At 37.7% G+C, this 16,727-nt stretch overlaps 1 protein-coding gene across 2 annotated transcripts in view; it reads left to right on the forward strand.

Annotated features, from left to right (window-relative positions):
* RNF169 (ring finger protein 169) overlaps positions 1–16,727 on the forward strand; it is a 79,216-nt gene that overhangs the window by 50,814 nt on the left and 11,675 nt on the right. For both annotated transcript variants that reach the window (XM_045818038.1, XM_045818039.1), the window contains exon 4: positions 5,246–5,364. In XM_045818038.1, coding sequence (XP_045673994.1) covers positions 5,246–5,364 — 119 coding nt within the window. The remainder of the gene's footprint in view (positions 1–5,245; positions 5,365–16,727) is intronic.

Consider the following 16,727-nt stretch of genomic DNA (forward strand, 5'->3'; position numbering starts at 1 on the left):
CTGTGCTTTTGATGTACTCTTTGTAAAGGCATTTTCTGAATTTCAGAAAGTTAAATTATTTAAGCTTTCTTGGATTGATTGTATTTGCTGATTATCAACAGGCATGTGGAGCTTTTTGAATCCAGCTATAATAATAATTTTAATTTTTTAGTTATTACTAAAAACAACCACTTGCATTTTTTATACAGTTTCAACCTTCTAAAAGATTCCGTTTAACAAACATAAAATGCTTGTTATTTTTAATGCACTGTTCATTGGGAACTACAAAAGGAAAAAGACTACTACCAGGGAAAATATTTGGTTAGGAAGGCAAGAGTAAAATACATGGTAGTCTTGTGCATATAGTATTGGGTTGGCCAAAATGTTTTAGTTTTTTTCGGTACAATGGCTCTACTACTACCTAGTTGTCTTTAGTTTCGTTCAAAACAATTTTGTTTGATTGTCTTGTGACAGCTGTCACATCAGCATGCATTTTTTAAAAACTTATCAAAATTGGTGAATTTTTGTGCAGCCATTTTAATATTGATGTAAGAAGATACACCTTTGGCATGTTATGCTTTATTATTTTAAGAAAGGTAAGACACAATTGAAACACAAAAAGATTTGTGCAGTGTATATAGAAGGTGCTGTGACTGATTGTGTCAAAAGTGGTTTGCAAAGTTTCTTGGTAGTAATGACATTTTAGCCAAATAATTCTTTTCTGTGGGGCTGTCTTATACATTGGAAGATGTTTAGCAGCACCCCTGGCCTCTTCCCACTAGAAGACAATAGTGGAATATAACTGACATACTCAAAATACCTAAATCAATAAAGTTATTGGTGAAAATGAAAAGTGTATCTTCTATTTTATGGAAAAAAATATGACAGACTTTTTGGCCAACTCAGTATGTGTTCTGACTAATAACCCCAGCTATGGTCTGTGGTCTCTAAAGACTAAAATTCTGCCTGTGACTTCACCCCAGCAGCACTGTCCATTAAGGCCGTCTTGCAAAACAGTCCAGAAGCACGCTTACCTTTGCTATGGGTTTTTTGTTGTTGTTTTTTTAATAGAAAGAACCTGCTGTTTTTGGCCTTGCCAGATCCAGGTTTTCTCCAGGAAATTATCTCTAGTATTAATTTATGTTAAGACTGGGAAATTGCTCTAATGATTTTTTCCTTTGCAACTGTCATTTTTGAAATAGAAATCAGTTGCATCAATCTAATTTTCATCTTAAAAGGAATCAGTAAGTACAAATTCTCAGACTGTTTTTTATTGGTAATAGCCAGTTAGGAAAATTTCCTATGTAAAAACACATTGAATAAAATCTGATCTAGGAATACTTCAAGTTTTACATTTTTGTGATTTTTTTTTACCCTTTTTCTATGTGCTTTTATATTTTTAGGACTTTTAAATGGCTCTAACTTTGCTTTAAATATGTCTTAAGAATTTTTGGTTTTGAACAGATAATTTCATTTATTTGAGCTAAGGCTGCAATCAAATGGGGACCAAAGAGAAGCTCAGGGAGACTTCAGTGGGAAGGCAGGTGAAGGTTTGTATTTTATATAGAGAATGTTATGAATAGGGCTGGCCTGAATATTTTACTCTCTGCACCTAAAACCTCAGGGACTCCCTGTTTCCTGTGGAATTAAATGAGAACTCTTCACCCCAACATTCGGATCCTTAGTATTATTCTAGCTTCTATTTCTTCCCTTGCTTACATACCAAAAACTCTAAAGAATGGAGCTGTTTGCTTGCCCCCAAATACATATCCTGTATTTTCCCTCCTTAGAGTCTTTGATGTCACATCTTCATCTCATTGAAATGTCACCCAACTTACCTATTGAAAGGCTATTTATCTTTTCATGTCCAGTTCAAAACCCGTCATATGCCTGGAACCTATAGGTATTTCTCACTTGTTTCTTCACTCTCATCATCCACTCTCCCCTCTAAACTTCCCTCCCCCTGCTTTGCAACTTTGCAGGACTTTTTTTTTTGGAGGGTGGAAAAGAGGGAGGGAAATATCGATTGGTTGTCTCTCATATATGCCTAACCAGAAACTGAACCCATAACCTAGGCATGTGCCCTGACTTGGAATGAACTGGTGACACCCAACTGACTGAGCCATACCAGTCAGGACTACGGGACTTATTTCATTCTCTCTTACATTATGGTTATCTGTGTGTTTGTATTTCTCTACTAGATTTGTAAGTTCCTCGAGTATAGGAAATGTCTTAGCTGCTTTAAAATTTTTTGCAGTGCCTCATATATCACACGCATTTGATACACATTATCAAGTTGAATTCAAATAGAGGAAGGAAAGTGTTTATTCTGGAATCAGATTATCATGTTAACTTGTTCAGAATATAAATAAAATGGGCACAATGTTTAATTTATGAATCATTATGGTACAATTAATATAAATGATAATGTGAATTATTGGAAAACAGTTTGGTATAAATTCTAGCTGTACCAAATATTACAAAGCACAAAGTGATAAAATTGCTTGTCATTCCATAACCTAGAGATAACCCTTATGAATATTTGAGTAAATGTTTTGCCAGACTTCTTTTCTAAGAGCTTATATACTGCATATATTTTTTATTTTTAGAAAATGTAATGCAGTGTACATACTGTTTTAAACCTTTTAAAATAAACTATTAAACTGTGGATATCATTCCATGTAAATAAAAAATCTCACATCATTATTTAGTGGTCTTAGTATTCTTTACTGTAGAACTAATTTAATTAATCTCCTGTTGATATTTTGCTGTCTTAAACCTCCACTGAGATTAGTTCCTTTGAATAAATTACCAGAAGTGACCAGGTCAAGGGGAGTGTCCTTTTAAGACTGTTGGTACTTATTATTCATTTGACCTACTGAAAGTTTTTGTATCGTTATACTCCTACCAATAGTTAAGAAAGTACTAATTTCCTCACTTCTTTGTCAACTCTGGGTATCACCATTCTTTTAATTTTTTTAGGTAAATTAAAAAAAATCACTTAAGGTATTTTATTATGCATGTTTTACACCATTTTAGGAATTCATAATGCTATTGGCTTATTTTTACCTAAAGGGAAAGATAAGAGGTAAAAATTTTTTATCTTAAGGTTCTAGATTTATCAGGGTGGAAATATAGAGGGATGAGGGGTAACTTTTATTTATATAATTATTTATAATAATGTAAATCTATTTTTCAATAATTATAAGGAACCTAGTGTATATTTATTATAATGCTGGTTTTTTTCTTAAAAGATTAATAGTATTTAAATGGACAAAAATAAAGTCTATATTTTGACTACTTGACTACTTCCTACTTGTTAGTTAATGTTCTAAGTGCTTTTAATGGTTTGTCACAATCTTTGTGGTAGGTAGAGCAATCTTTATCTTGTAGATGAGGAAACTGAGGCTCAGATTTTATCTTTAGTTGTTTTACAACTACCTACAGTGACCATGATAAGTAAGAGAGCTGGGATTTGAACATTCTTTTATTTGGCACCGAATTGATTATGTGGAAACACCTAAATAGAAATTGCCATTATTTATTCCCTGTTGAGTATATAGATGTCAAACCTTTTTCTCAGAGTTGAGAAGAGAATATTTTATAAAATTTGATAATGGGTTAGTACTGTTAAAAAGCTTCTCCAGTGAACGGTTTGTATAGTAGGGTTCTTTAAGGAGTGATACCCTACAAAATTGGAAAGCTTCCTTATAAACTGTAATTCTTCAACTATTTCTCAAAGGCTAACTATTAAAAAATAGCCTATTGTATGTATGTGCCTGTCAACCCAGAGAATAACAAAGCATTTAAGGAATGCTGGGTACTCTGAGCCACAAGATGATACCTTGTGTGCCTCTGTTTATAACTCTCACATTGGTAGTCATTTGATCATTAAATAACTGGTCAATCATCAGGTGATTAGACATTTTTTATTTACCTGCTTTATAATGATATTGGGAGTCCTAAAGCAAAGATAGTCACTTGTTCTCACAGTTTATTGTCTAAAGCAGAAGACAGGGTCTTAAATAAGAAGCTATAGTTCAGTGTGATTAGTTTCTAAAAAGAAGACTGTTGTATTGAACCATGAGTCATCTCCTTACTGTATGTTGGATGTAAAAGGCACATGTAAAAAAAACTTCAAATGTAAACTGAAAGACTCAAAAAGAAATTCATATAAAATGAAGGTAAAGGAATATCAACAAAATGGAAAAAGCTGACTCTGGGGGTATTTGGAAGCCCTTTCAGATAAAGTGACATTTAAGATGGATCTGAAAGGCCAATGAATATTTAATAGGCAGAGAATGTGGAAGGGGAATATTAGACAGGGGAATATTAGGCAAAGGGAATAGCATGTCCAAAAGAATAGAGGTTTTAAAAGACTTTAATGTTGCATGTGGAGAATAGAAAGTAGTCTGGTTGTACTAGAGCTCAAGGAGTTCCCTGTGTGGGAACTGGTGTGAGAAAAGCTATGAAAGAAAGTTGAGTCTAGTTTTGAAGGTTATTGTATTATGCTGAGGTATTTAGACTTTATCCTGAAGTCACCAATAGTTAAGCAGGATTCTGTCTGTGTGCTTGATAGTATGTAGGGGATTGGAGGGGGAAAAGGCCAAAGAAAATGAGACCAGAAAGTAGATTATTGCAATATTCCAGGAAGATGATAAAAATGTAAGGAAAGGCAATGACAATGGAGCATACGTGGGATGAGTTAGATCTGAGAGACACTGTATCAGCAGAGTGGAGTAGAGTGAAGGTAGCGTGGTGGAAGTAATATGGAGGCAGTTTGGAGACAGATGCTCCAGATTAAGTACCAGTGTTAGCTACTCACTAATTCTGCAATCCTAGACAGATTAACTACTCTGAGTCTCAGTTTTCCATCTGTAGTAAACAGCTAATAACCCCTTCTTAATAGAGCTGATATAAACAGTAAATGAAATAAAATGTTTGTTAGTGCTAGAGTATTCAAAACCTCTACACAATGTTATTATGACTTCAAAGGAAGGGAAAGAGTCATGGGTGACATTGAGGCTTCTGGCTGGATTGGTATTGGGGCTTAGAGAAGATACATAGTGAGTTTGATTTTGCATATATTAAGTTTGAGCTACATTTGGGATATCCAGATAGGGATTTCCAGGAGGCAGTTGGAAACCTAAACATAGTTTGTAGCTCAGACAGAAGTGACAGTTAATAGTGAAATTTAAAACAACAGTTACTGGAGATTCAATGGGAACCCCAAATGGACAGTGTTGTCTTCTTTCTCTCCTGCCAGTGTCCTGCACGTCTCTCAGATTCAGAGAATGAAGAGCCTTTCCAAGGCAAGATGGCACAGACACATCGCTCTGCATTTGTTTCTAAGAACAACTCCTACACCTTAGCTTTCCTGGCAGGGTAAGAAGAGACTGATACTGAATTCAGTCAGGGTTCTTTCATTTTGGTGTATGAGACAAAAGGGACTGGGGGAGCAAAGCATTTGTTGTAGTCACTTTGGGGGAGGTGGGAGTGGGGGAAAGGTGGGAAATGGTTTGCCAATATGGTTGGGGGACAAAGGGCTGACCTGAATTTTTAAAGAAAAGTATATTTTACCCATTTCTGGTATCCTCAAGGTAAGATTGTACTAATTCCCGCATAGTATGAACTCTTTTTTTTTTAATTCATGTCATTTTTATTTTTCAATGACAGTAGTTTTCATTTATGTTGAAGATGTAACTCTTGCTTTGTGTATATGAGTTGAACTGTAGATGCCCTCTAAACTTGAAAAAGACTGCTAACTGAGGATTGTCAGCTGTTGGTTGTGTTTGTGTATCACCCCCACCCCCAATTTATAGCAGGTGTATCTTAGTGATTATTAGAGGGATCTACTGAAAAGAATAAAGATCATATCACTTTTCCAAACAAGCTACACTAAATACTTCCTGAAACAAATAAATGTTGCTTTAGTCAATCTCTGATTAATTAATATCTCCTAATTTGGAATGACTTGGAAATGAAGACATTTTTATTAAAATCCAAGTAAGATGCCAAGGCCAAATTGCTCCAGTTAGTTGGAGTGGATATTAAACAGGTGAATTACTTATCACCAATTCCAGTCTCTATTCTTACAATTCATTCGTTTAATGCTAGCTACAGGTTAATATGTCATTACCTAGAAATGCCTGTCAAGGAACTTAGAAGATTCTTCTCTGAAGAGCAAAACATAAAGCATCTATATGATGGGGTATGCTTTTGATTATACGTGGCTCTGAAATATCTGTAATATATCTTCTTTTCCTGCTCTTTGGCCCATCTTTGCCCTCAGCCTATATTATTGAACCATAATGGGAATAATTTATAGGAACATATTTACTTAACAGTTTACTTTTAAGAAACATTTGTGATCATATTACACATATCTGGATTTTGGTACTCATTTGTAAAAATAAATCCAAGTTTATAGCCTGAGTTCATTTATTAGTATAGTCATTAAAAAATTGGATTTGGTTACTGATGTCATAGAAACCTTAGGTTAGAAAATCTATTATGGTAATAACTCTTTTATTTAGTCAACATGCTTTTTCCGTTAGGTAAGAAAATGTGAAGCTCCAGTGGCAAATGTTATTTAGGAAAACAATATGGAGCTGTGAGTGCTGACAATGAATGTAACATATGGATATACTAAAAAAAAGTACTGGGTTGGCCAAAAAGCCCATGTGTTTTTTTCCATAAAATAAAAGACACATTTTTCATTTTCACCAATAACTACTGATTTGAATATTTTGAGTATGTCAGCTATCTCCCACATGGTATAACAATGATTGTCTCTTTGATTGCTGTTAACTTTAGCTGGTCTACTTGACTCTGGAGCATCATCACCCAGAGAGAGATAATCCAGCAAGAAACTTCACAAATCACTTTTGACACATTCAGTCAGTCACAGCCCCTTCTCCTACACTGCACAAATCTTTTTTTGTGTTTCAGTTGCATTTTTACCCTTCTTGACATAAGAAAGCATAATATGCCGAAAATGTTGCTTATTTTCTTCCATCTTCAATATTAAAATGGCTACACAAAAAATCACCAGTTTTGATAAGTTTTTTTTAAAATACACACTGATATGACAGCTGTAACAATGCAATCTAACGAAATAGTTTAGGATGAAGTTAAAGACAACTAAGTGCTACTAGAGCCATCCTAAAGGCCAGGGGTGGGGGGCAGTGGTGGGTAGGTAACAAATGAAGTTTTGGGCTGAGCCAATAGCTTGGTGATGGCTATATACAATGTGTCTGTAAACTTAAAGTGGTTAAAATGGTAACTTTTATGTTACATGTATTTTACCACAATAAAAAAAAGAATTAGCATTGTTAATAGTTTTTTGATATTACAAATACATTTTTTTCTGTCTGTTAAGCAGCAACAAAAGGAAAGATTTTCTCTGCAAGTTCTTTTCCTAAAAAGTGTTCTTATGTAAAAGCTTTTTAAAATTTTACAACTATATTTAAATCAAATGAATTTGTATTTGTTTTACTTATTTACTTTATAAACTTTTCTTTCTTAAGCCCAAAAGCAAGGAGTTAAGAATGAGTAGGCCTGATAGGATGGTTATTTTGGAAGGAATCCATTAATGGATTCTAGCTATGAGTCTTGCCAACAGCTTGGTCTATTTTTATTTGAAAAATTGAAAGTGAAGTGGGCTTTGCAGCACTATCAATAAAGTTCTACAGTCCTTCAAAAATGAAACTTACTCTGAATAGGCAGACAGAGTAACAGTTAACCCTAGGTCATTTCTAAGTTAATCACAAAATATGTTAATTGAAAAAAATTAACTTGATATATAGTTGTAGTTAAGTTTTATTATTTATTTATTTATTTATATCTGAAAAACTGGTTGGTTTGTTTCCTTTAAAAATTTATTTCCCTTTCTCCTAATTCTCCTCTTCCCCACTAGAAACAAACAAAAGACCTGGTTGCATGTTTTTCTAAAAGCTAACCCTAGATAACTCTCTGTTGAGCTGGTGCCTTTTCTGAGAGCTACATGGCCACTTTCATTTTCCTCTCATCTTTGGCTGTCAGGGAATTGAAGAGTAGTATAGTATTTTCAATTCAGTCATCATAGCTTCAGTCGACATGTACTACAGAACAGAAAGAGTTTGTCCACTGGCACGAGCAGAGCCCAACACTAAACATTGAGAATTGCAGTGAAGAAAGATTGGCTATTTTATTTATGAATGGCGCCACTAAGGAGCAGGGGAAGCTGCTCAAAAGCCTGAATTCCCTGATCTAGACCTGGAGGAGGATTTTTAAGGAGTTAAGGGGGACAGGTACGCAGAAGCACTAGCAAGGTGAGTTTCAGTTGGAGGACCTTGGAGCGTGGCCATTTATGATAGGGGATGTCATTACAACGGGCCTTCTGCTTCTGAAAGGGTCCTGGTGTTCAGGTTTTGGTTTTGTCTTGGTCCACTGGTTTTGGGTGCAGCTGGAAGTCAAAGTTCTCTTTTCTGAGCATGCGTCAGCTGCATGACTTGCAGTTTTAGTCTGTTGTCTTTATAAAACAGCTCAGTATCTCCTTAAGCAGGATAGGACTGTTTTGAGCTGGTTCTGTGGTTACATATTTCCCCCTTTTGTTATTCCTTCCTCAATCTTGAAGTTAACAGGGCAACTGGGTCCAGATTCAATTAAGATGGAGGATTAGCTTCAAGATGGAGTCAGATTTGTCCACCCATTGTGCCCTTCTTATCTGGTTCTTACTGTCTCATGTGCCCACCTCATCCACAATGGTCCCTGAGTCTTACCAAAGACTCACTTTAGAAGAAGAAACCAGAGCTATGGTAGGGGTAGCAGCAGGCCAGGATACCTGTACCATAATCTGAGATAAGGAATAAAGAATAAATTTTATTGTTCTATGCCCTGGTACGTAAGCCATAATGATGATCATCGTTTTGATTATTAGGTAGCTTGTAGTGTAGCTGCAGTTTATAATTGCAACACGCAGGAAAAGGGCAGTTTTAGTTCTCGATGATTCCAAGTCAAAGGATGGGAGAAAAATTGGAAACATGTTTGGAGAGTCACAGAGAGATACTGGAGGAAACTAGAAGAATTCAGGATCCAGTCCACTTTATAAATAGAAAAGAAAACAAAACTCAAAAGACAATGAACATCACTTCTACTGAAATATAATTTTTCTCTCTAAAAATGACCCTTATTTTTACCAAAGATAGCCACGTTAGCACTACTTTATTTGCAAAATAAGTCTGATTTCAATAAAATTGGCCTGATTATGTGTATAAGTTCAGCAAGAATAGTAATTAACCATATAGGCACTTCAAACTGTGCTTTGCTAAATTTTTTTTATAAGCAATCTTTAGATTGAACTTTTGAAAAAAATCCTCCAAGGCCAGAAAAGCCAAGGTAAGAACTTGATATCAAAGGATCTCTACAATACCTATAGTTCAGGGCAAAGTCCTCTCTTTTTTGAGGTCCCCAATGTATCCTGAGATTCTTTCCTCTAATTATAACCAGTACCCTGGCATCATCTCAGTGAACACTGTTTGCGCTTTGTGGGTTATATGTAGGAGGTGAATATCAGGCACATTGTACAAGGGATGAAGTTGCTGGGATCATTTGCAATGAGAGCAAGGTGACAAAAGACCATGCTAAGTGGCCTCAGGTTATCTTGGTGTCAGTTGCTGTCCACAAAGCATTTGAGCCCAGATTTAAACAGAATCAACAGGGACCACTTTAGCTGGCTGGGGCACACCTCGCTCTATATGTCTTGCTCTAGCAAGACATATCCTATTCAACTTGGGGGAAGTTGCCAGTCTAACCCCCATTCAAGTAGTCCTTACCATGGTTCAATCATCTCGAGGAGCTCTGAACAGTACCTGACGTCAGCCCTTTGTCAGCTCTGGCCGTAGCCTTTAACAGACATGGCCAGAGGAACTTTGTTGCAGTTCCTAAGCCTTGGTAAGGAGTCAGTACCATACTATTATTGACCAAATTCATTTTCTAGCTGCCTAGACAATAACCTTGGCCAACCCATGCAAAGGAGATGTAGCACAGTAGCCCCAAACTGGGGAGCTGCTTAAGTGTTCATGATATTAAAAAAACAAACAAACAACCACCTTGAGGACTAGCAGATGTGGACACACTACTTATTACTCACATTATAGGGGAGTGCACCAATGGCAGCGGGTTGGGGTGAGAGAACACACCCCTTCCAGCCTGAGGCTCATTATAAGGGGTCCTGGACAAAGGCAGCACAAGTCCAGGTTGCACAAACCTACATGTGGCCCGGAGCTGCATGACATCAGTGTGTACGTGCAGATGGAAAAGGTCAAGAAGCAGTCACAAGACAAGAAGCCACTCCCAAAAGGAGATAAGGAGGGAATTACAATCCATTCCCAAAATAATACACATTCCTCTGGCCAGGAGCCCCCTGGCCAGCCTGCATCACAGGTAGTGGGAGAGTCATGTATTGACCCTGCGGGAGAGAATTATGAAAGAGTCCACAGCTGCTGGTTAGGGGCTTAAGGAATGGAACTGCTTTGTATCTGACTGCAAATATTTACATGTGCCTGGTTAGACACCATTCTCCTGCATTACTAGTATGTTGATGCCCTGGTCTGCAGCTCTTGAGCAATAGTTGGCCAGTGCACAGATACCACTCTGTTCATAAGGATGTAATCCAAAGCAATTCAGTTACCTAATACAACTTTGGCCAGCGTATAAGGCAGGGGTGTTAAAACTCATTTTCACCAGGGGCCACATCAGCCTCACAGTTGCCTTTAAAGGGCCAAATGTAATTTGAGGACTGTGTAAATGTAACTACTCCTTAACTAGGGGAAAGGAGCTCAGCACTGCCGCCTGGTAGAAACAAGGTAACAGGCTGGATAAAACAAGGGGGAGGGCTGGATTCGGCCCACAGGCCTTATGTTTGCCACCTGTGATCTAAGGCCTCCTTTTGATATGTTGTCTCATTGGCTATTATTCCTAAAGTTATTGAAAGATTTTTAATCATGTGTTCATGGGCTCCCACTCCCCACCAGGAGATAAAGTCCTGCCAACCACTGGCCAAAAACCATCTTCCTAGGTGGTAAGTAGATAGAATACTAGGGAGCTTCCCTTTTAAGTTGACTGAATACATTTAAAGGAAGCTACTTAAATTTTATATGTACAAAGGAGATGGTTTAAAGTGAGTAGAATATTAAAAATACAGACAAATAAATTAAAGACAAGGAGGTCCAGAAGTGAATTGTGCTTTACTTTTGTTGGTTGTCTTCTAATCAGTCACTACTTGACATCCATTAAGAGTTTGCACGAGTATTCTGACTGTCTGACTGTTGGGACATATCTGGGGTTCATGTCCCCCCTCTGATTTCCCCTATGGTAGGTTTTTTCTATTTTTAGAGAGACAGGGAGAGAAGGATAAACAGTGGGAGAGAAACATCAATGTATGGTTACCTCTTATACACCCCCTACCAGGGACCTGGCCCACAACCCAGGCATGTGCTCTGACAGGGAACTGAACCAGCGACCCTTTGGTTTGCAGGCCAGCACTCAATCCACTGAGCCACGCCAGCCAGGGCTCACCCTCAGTGTTTTTAAGGAGAGCTGAATCAATTTAACAGAAGAATGGCTTGTTAAAAGAACCTGGTAGGGTCCCACTTATTTGTGCTCAAACTGATTATCAGGATGTTTGTTCTTTCATGATTTTATTTTATTTTTTTAATTACTTTAGATTTTACTTCTTTATTATTTAGAAAGAGGGAAAGGGAGGGAGAGAGAGAGGGAGAGAAACATTGATGTGAGACAGAAACAGAGTTTGGTTGCCTACTGCACACACCTGGACAGGGGGCCTAACCTGGAACCCAACCTAGAACCCAGGCCTGTGTCCTGACCAGGAATCAAACTGGTGGCCTTTCGCTTTGTGAGACGACACCCAACCAACTGAGCCACACTGGTCAGGGTCCGTTCTTCTATGATTTTGACAATACCTATCTCTGGGACTGAGTGATGGAGAGGTACATCAAGTATATCATCCTTCTAGAAGCAAGCTTATGAGTAGCTATTTAAATTAGACCTAAGTACTACCTATAAATGACAAAAAACTTAAGCTGGCATGGTTATAGATCTGATTAAAATGCAATGGACAGTGAAATTTGCTTTTCTCTAAAATATTTTAAGATACCAAATGAAAATAGTATAACAGAACATTGTAGATTCTTGGAGATTATAGTTTCTGGAATATTCATTTAGTAATAAAAATACAACATAATTATTTCTTTATTTGACAAAACTTGCCATGTAATTTTGTGTACATATAGGCCTCTGATTAGTGTAACTTTTTTCTCTTATAAAGAGAGAGAGAAAGAACAAATCTTGGAGGCATTCCAGGGGTCCACCAGAATACCGGAACCCTGAAAAGTTTGTCAAAATATATCAAAGGTTTGGACATTTGACTAAATAGGATCATAAGTCATTATGGAGCAATAATTAATTACCCATTTAACTAAAGTGACGATAAAAGGCAAATACAGAAGTTTACATAACTATGAGCAAAACTTAGTTCTTACTATTGAGGAGATTCAGTTTTCTTAAGTAATCAAGGACCTGATTAAGACAACAGAAAACACAGAATTTTTGCTTTATAGGTGGCCAACTTTTTGCAGTATCTGCAGCAGACCGATAATGCAAGAAACTGTCTTTTTTTAGCAGAGAGAAAACAAAACTCTAATTTTGCATCAGATTACTTTTCATATTTCCTTTCTTAGAATTCCTTTCCCATAAACCTACAGCTTTCCTTTTTACATTCAGATTTTTTCCTTTTTTTCCTTTCCCATTCTAAAACAACTAGCTTTATTACTTCAGGAATCAAAATTCTTTTCCCTTAAAAAAAAACTCTCTATATATACATATATATGTCTATCTCCATACCTTATACCTTTTTATTGAAAACATTATTTTCTTTTAGATTAATTTACAATTCTTAACCCTTAGAAAACTTAATTTCTAGTGACAACTAAAAGAGTAGTCAATTAGCATTCTTTAGATTTGCAAATATGTGAATGCATTTTATAACTTCTAGAAACAGGCTTTTGTTGGCAATTATTTACATTTTTTGAAACATGTTTTTTAATGAAGTTCAAGACATTTATTGACAAATCCAAATTTATCTTTTAGTTTCTCTGTTAATAACAAGCCAAAAAGTAGCCTGAAGACTTACCTAGCAATTAATACTTCAGCATTTCATGTTATTTGGAAGTATCTAGATATTCAATAACTTTTATTATTTAACTTGATAAAACTCTAAAGTTTCAAGTTACCAAAGAGATTTGGGAAACCATCTCTTAGATGGTTTAGAGAACCATTAAAGAACACATGCAATATAATTATTGCTAGAGTTAACCTAAAAGAAACTTTGTTATCCCACTTAATTTACTTGCTCCTGACAACTAAATTTAGATTACTTATGAAAATTTTATTATATCAATTTTCTTGCTTACAAACTTTGCAACATAAATAACACAAATTTGACTAGTAAACTCCAGTAGAATAAAAGTATTATTTCATTGATGATTCTAAAGATGTCTATTTAACCAAACCAAACTCAAATCATCTTTAATATCAAACATTTCCCATATCACGAGATTCTGAAAAGCACTGCGTTTTTTTTTTTTGAGCATTGTCATATAAGCGCTTGTTTGTTTAAGCCAATTTAATACCACAAATCAGCAATTCCATCCAATGAGCAAACATAGACATATATAAACAGAGACAGAGATCTCATAGCTTTCATTATAAAATGCTAGTCTGTGTTCCAGGTACAATACATACACTCAGAGGAAAGACTTGATCAAAATATTTTGGCAGATGGACTAAATTAAGTTTTTGCTCAGATGGGCAAAGCTTTACACGCTGTATGAAAGCCATTTAAAAATTAAAATCAATCATAGAATTCATTAGTCTCTGAGAGGCCTTATGCCCTTTCCTACAAGGGTGCCCCTTAAGGTGGACTTGTCAACAAACACAACCACGGAGAATGGAAAGCGAGTGTGCAGTCATGTTGGGAAGCTCCGAAGGTAAAGAGCGCAGCTTTGGAAGGCCTCAAGTTAAAGCCGCAGGTTTGCCAGCGCGCGGGAGCCACAGCACAGGCGGCTGCCTGCGTCCTCCCACGGAGGAGGTGGGGGAGGGGAACCAGTCTCAGCCGCCACTAGAGCCCTGTGTTTGGTCTTCTCAGTGGGGGCAAACCACGAAAGAAGAGGGTGTTCTCCTTCTGAGGGTGGCCACAGTAAACAAGGCAAGGGATAAATTCTGGGAATCGAGCTGGGGCCACAACGGTAAGAGCACCAAATCCTAAGCACTGGAACTCAGGAGTTGAAGGTTGAACTTTGACTAAGCACCGGGTGGGCTTCTCTGCACCCCACGCAGCTCAGGGGGCTGAGTGCCCACAGGCTGCCGCTGGCTGCGTGACCCTGCAGGACGAAAGCCCAGTGGAGTGTGAGTGCACACTGCCCTGGGACAACTCTCGACCGGGAGAGAGCCGCGCCCCTCTACTACCGGGTGAGAAGGTTCTCTTGAAGGAAGTCGCTATGGTCACCTCGAAATTCAGTTCCTAAAAGTCAAATCATTTGAAACAGACAACACACCTCACACACATTCATACAACCCCGACCGCCACCACCATACAGAACTTTAGAACTTAATTTGCCAGCTCTAGACCAAATGAAAACCCATTTCAAGTTAAAAACAAAATTCTAAGGCTTGGTTCAAACAATCCAAACAATTTCAATCAGAATTACCAAGGTAACTTCTCAAAGCGTGTTCCCTTATGTAAGCAGTGGGAAATCCCAGACCACCAACGGGAAAGTTCCTCTGGTATCGGGACGCGTGGCCTTACTCACCGAGAGACCTCCTCCGAGCCCAGTGTGCAGTTTCTCCCACTGCAAAGGGAAAGCGCCGTATGCACGTCTGTCCCTGGAACAATCAGTCAAGCAGCCGCTAAACCTGACGAGACTGCCAGCGGCCAGGAGTCACTCCATCGTGGGCGCAAAGCCCACGCAGGGCTAAGTTCCTTTGTAGTCGCCATTTTTATTGCAAAACAAGGTTCGTCACACCTGGTGCCAGCGGAGCCAAACACGAAACACCAAGAATTGCAATGAAGAAATTTTGCCTATTTTATTGCAAATGGCGCCACTCAAGAGAATGATAAGCTAATCCTCCAAAACCTGAACTCCCCCTATCCAGGTTTCCGAGTCGGTTTTAAAGAGTATACAGCAAGAGGTATGCGGAAGCGTTGGCGGGGTGAGTTTTAATTGGAGGATCTTGGAGCTTGGCCGTTTATGGTGAGAAGTGTCATCACAGGACCTTCCTGGACAACAGACCCTGTGCTTCTGGAAGTGTTCCTTTATTCCGATCAAAGTTCTGTCCTCTGCGCATGCTTCAGCTGCGTGACTTGTGGTTTTGGCCTGCTGTCTCTGCAAAGGAGCTCAGTATCTCATTAAATAGGACAGGATGATTTTGAGCTGTTTTACAGTTACACATGGCCTATAAGTTTAAAAAAATAATTTAGATATACTCCTCCCATATGTATTACTTAATGTAGTCTTTATTCTCCATTAAGGCTCAGTCTTTATAAATTTTTACTGTAAGTTACTTGAAATTATTCTTGTAAATAGAGAATAGCCATAAAAAATCAAACCATCTATCCTCTTTGCAGTTTAATGTAGTAAAAAGAAAGTGATTTGGTAATGTTAGAACTGCCATTCTGTTAGTACTGCCAAAGTTGTATCTTAAGTAAATTGTGCCTAGCAGGATTGCTGGCACATACAGAATAAGGCACTGTTGCTATTTTGTTATCTTTTAGAACCACAGACTCTCAAAACTGAAAAGGACCTTAAATATTGTCTCATCTAATTCTTTTGTTTTACGCATGAGGAGATTATAGCCCAGAGAGAGAATATGGCTTGCCAAATCGTAGACTGTAGAAAACTGTGTTACAACTGAGGTTTATTGGCTCTTTCTACTATACCCTATTGTCCCCCAGGACCTTCTTGTAGATCCCTGTGCTACCTCTGTTAAAAGTAATGAAATATGGTTAGAAAATGAAATAGCCTCAGAAGTGATGTGGAACCTGAGAAGAATGGCAGTTTTTAGAGGTGTCAGTAATACCCCTGACATATTAGAATAGAAATATCCTGGTAGTTTCCAGAGGTGCCTGGCCAGATGGTGAGGGAACTAGTCTCTTCCCAGTGCTTCTTGCCATGTTCGGTACTTTACATACCTCATTTCATGTAATTCTTGTATTAAGCCTACGTGACCTGTATCTAATATTACTCTCACTTTACAGCTAAGGAAAATGCAGTTCAAAGAGGTTAAGTAACTCACCCAAGAACTTATCACCTCTGTAAAGTGACAGATGGAATTGGAACTCAGGTCTCTCTTACCTGTAAACCTACGCTCTTTCTATTAAACCATTCTCAGCGCCCTGTGACAAAAGGCCCTGTTGCTTGGATCTGTGCCTTGAAATGATCTACCTTTGTAACAGAAAGCTGCCTTTCATCTTTTTGCTGGATAATGTATACCCTGCCGTGTTCTAAAAAAATACAAGGTTGCTACAGGGATCTAAGAAGCTGTCCAGTTATCATGCTGTTTGAGGGGACTCAATCCTTTTGCATTATGCTGTGGAAACAGTGTTCCTACCCACCTGCAAATGAATACTGGTGTATGTCCAGAATAGGCAAATATATGGAGACAGAAAGTAGATTAGTGGTTGCTTAGGA

Source organism: Phyllostomus hastatus, unplaced genomic scaffold (genome assembly GCF_019186645.2).
Source record: "Phyllostomus hastatus isolate PE091 unplaced genomic scaffold, TTU_PhHast_1.1 phas_scaffold_317, whole genome shotgun sequence".
Classification (NCBI taxonomy): domain Eukaryota; kingdom Metazoa; phylum Chordata; class Mammalia; order Chiroptera; family Phyllostomidae; genus Phyllostomus; species Phyllostomus hastatus.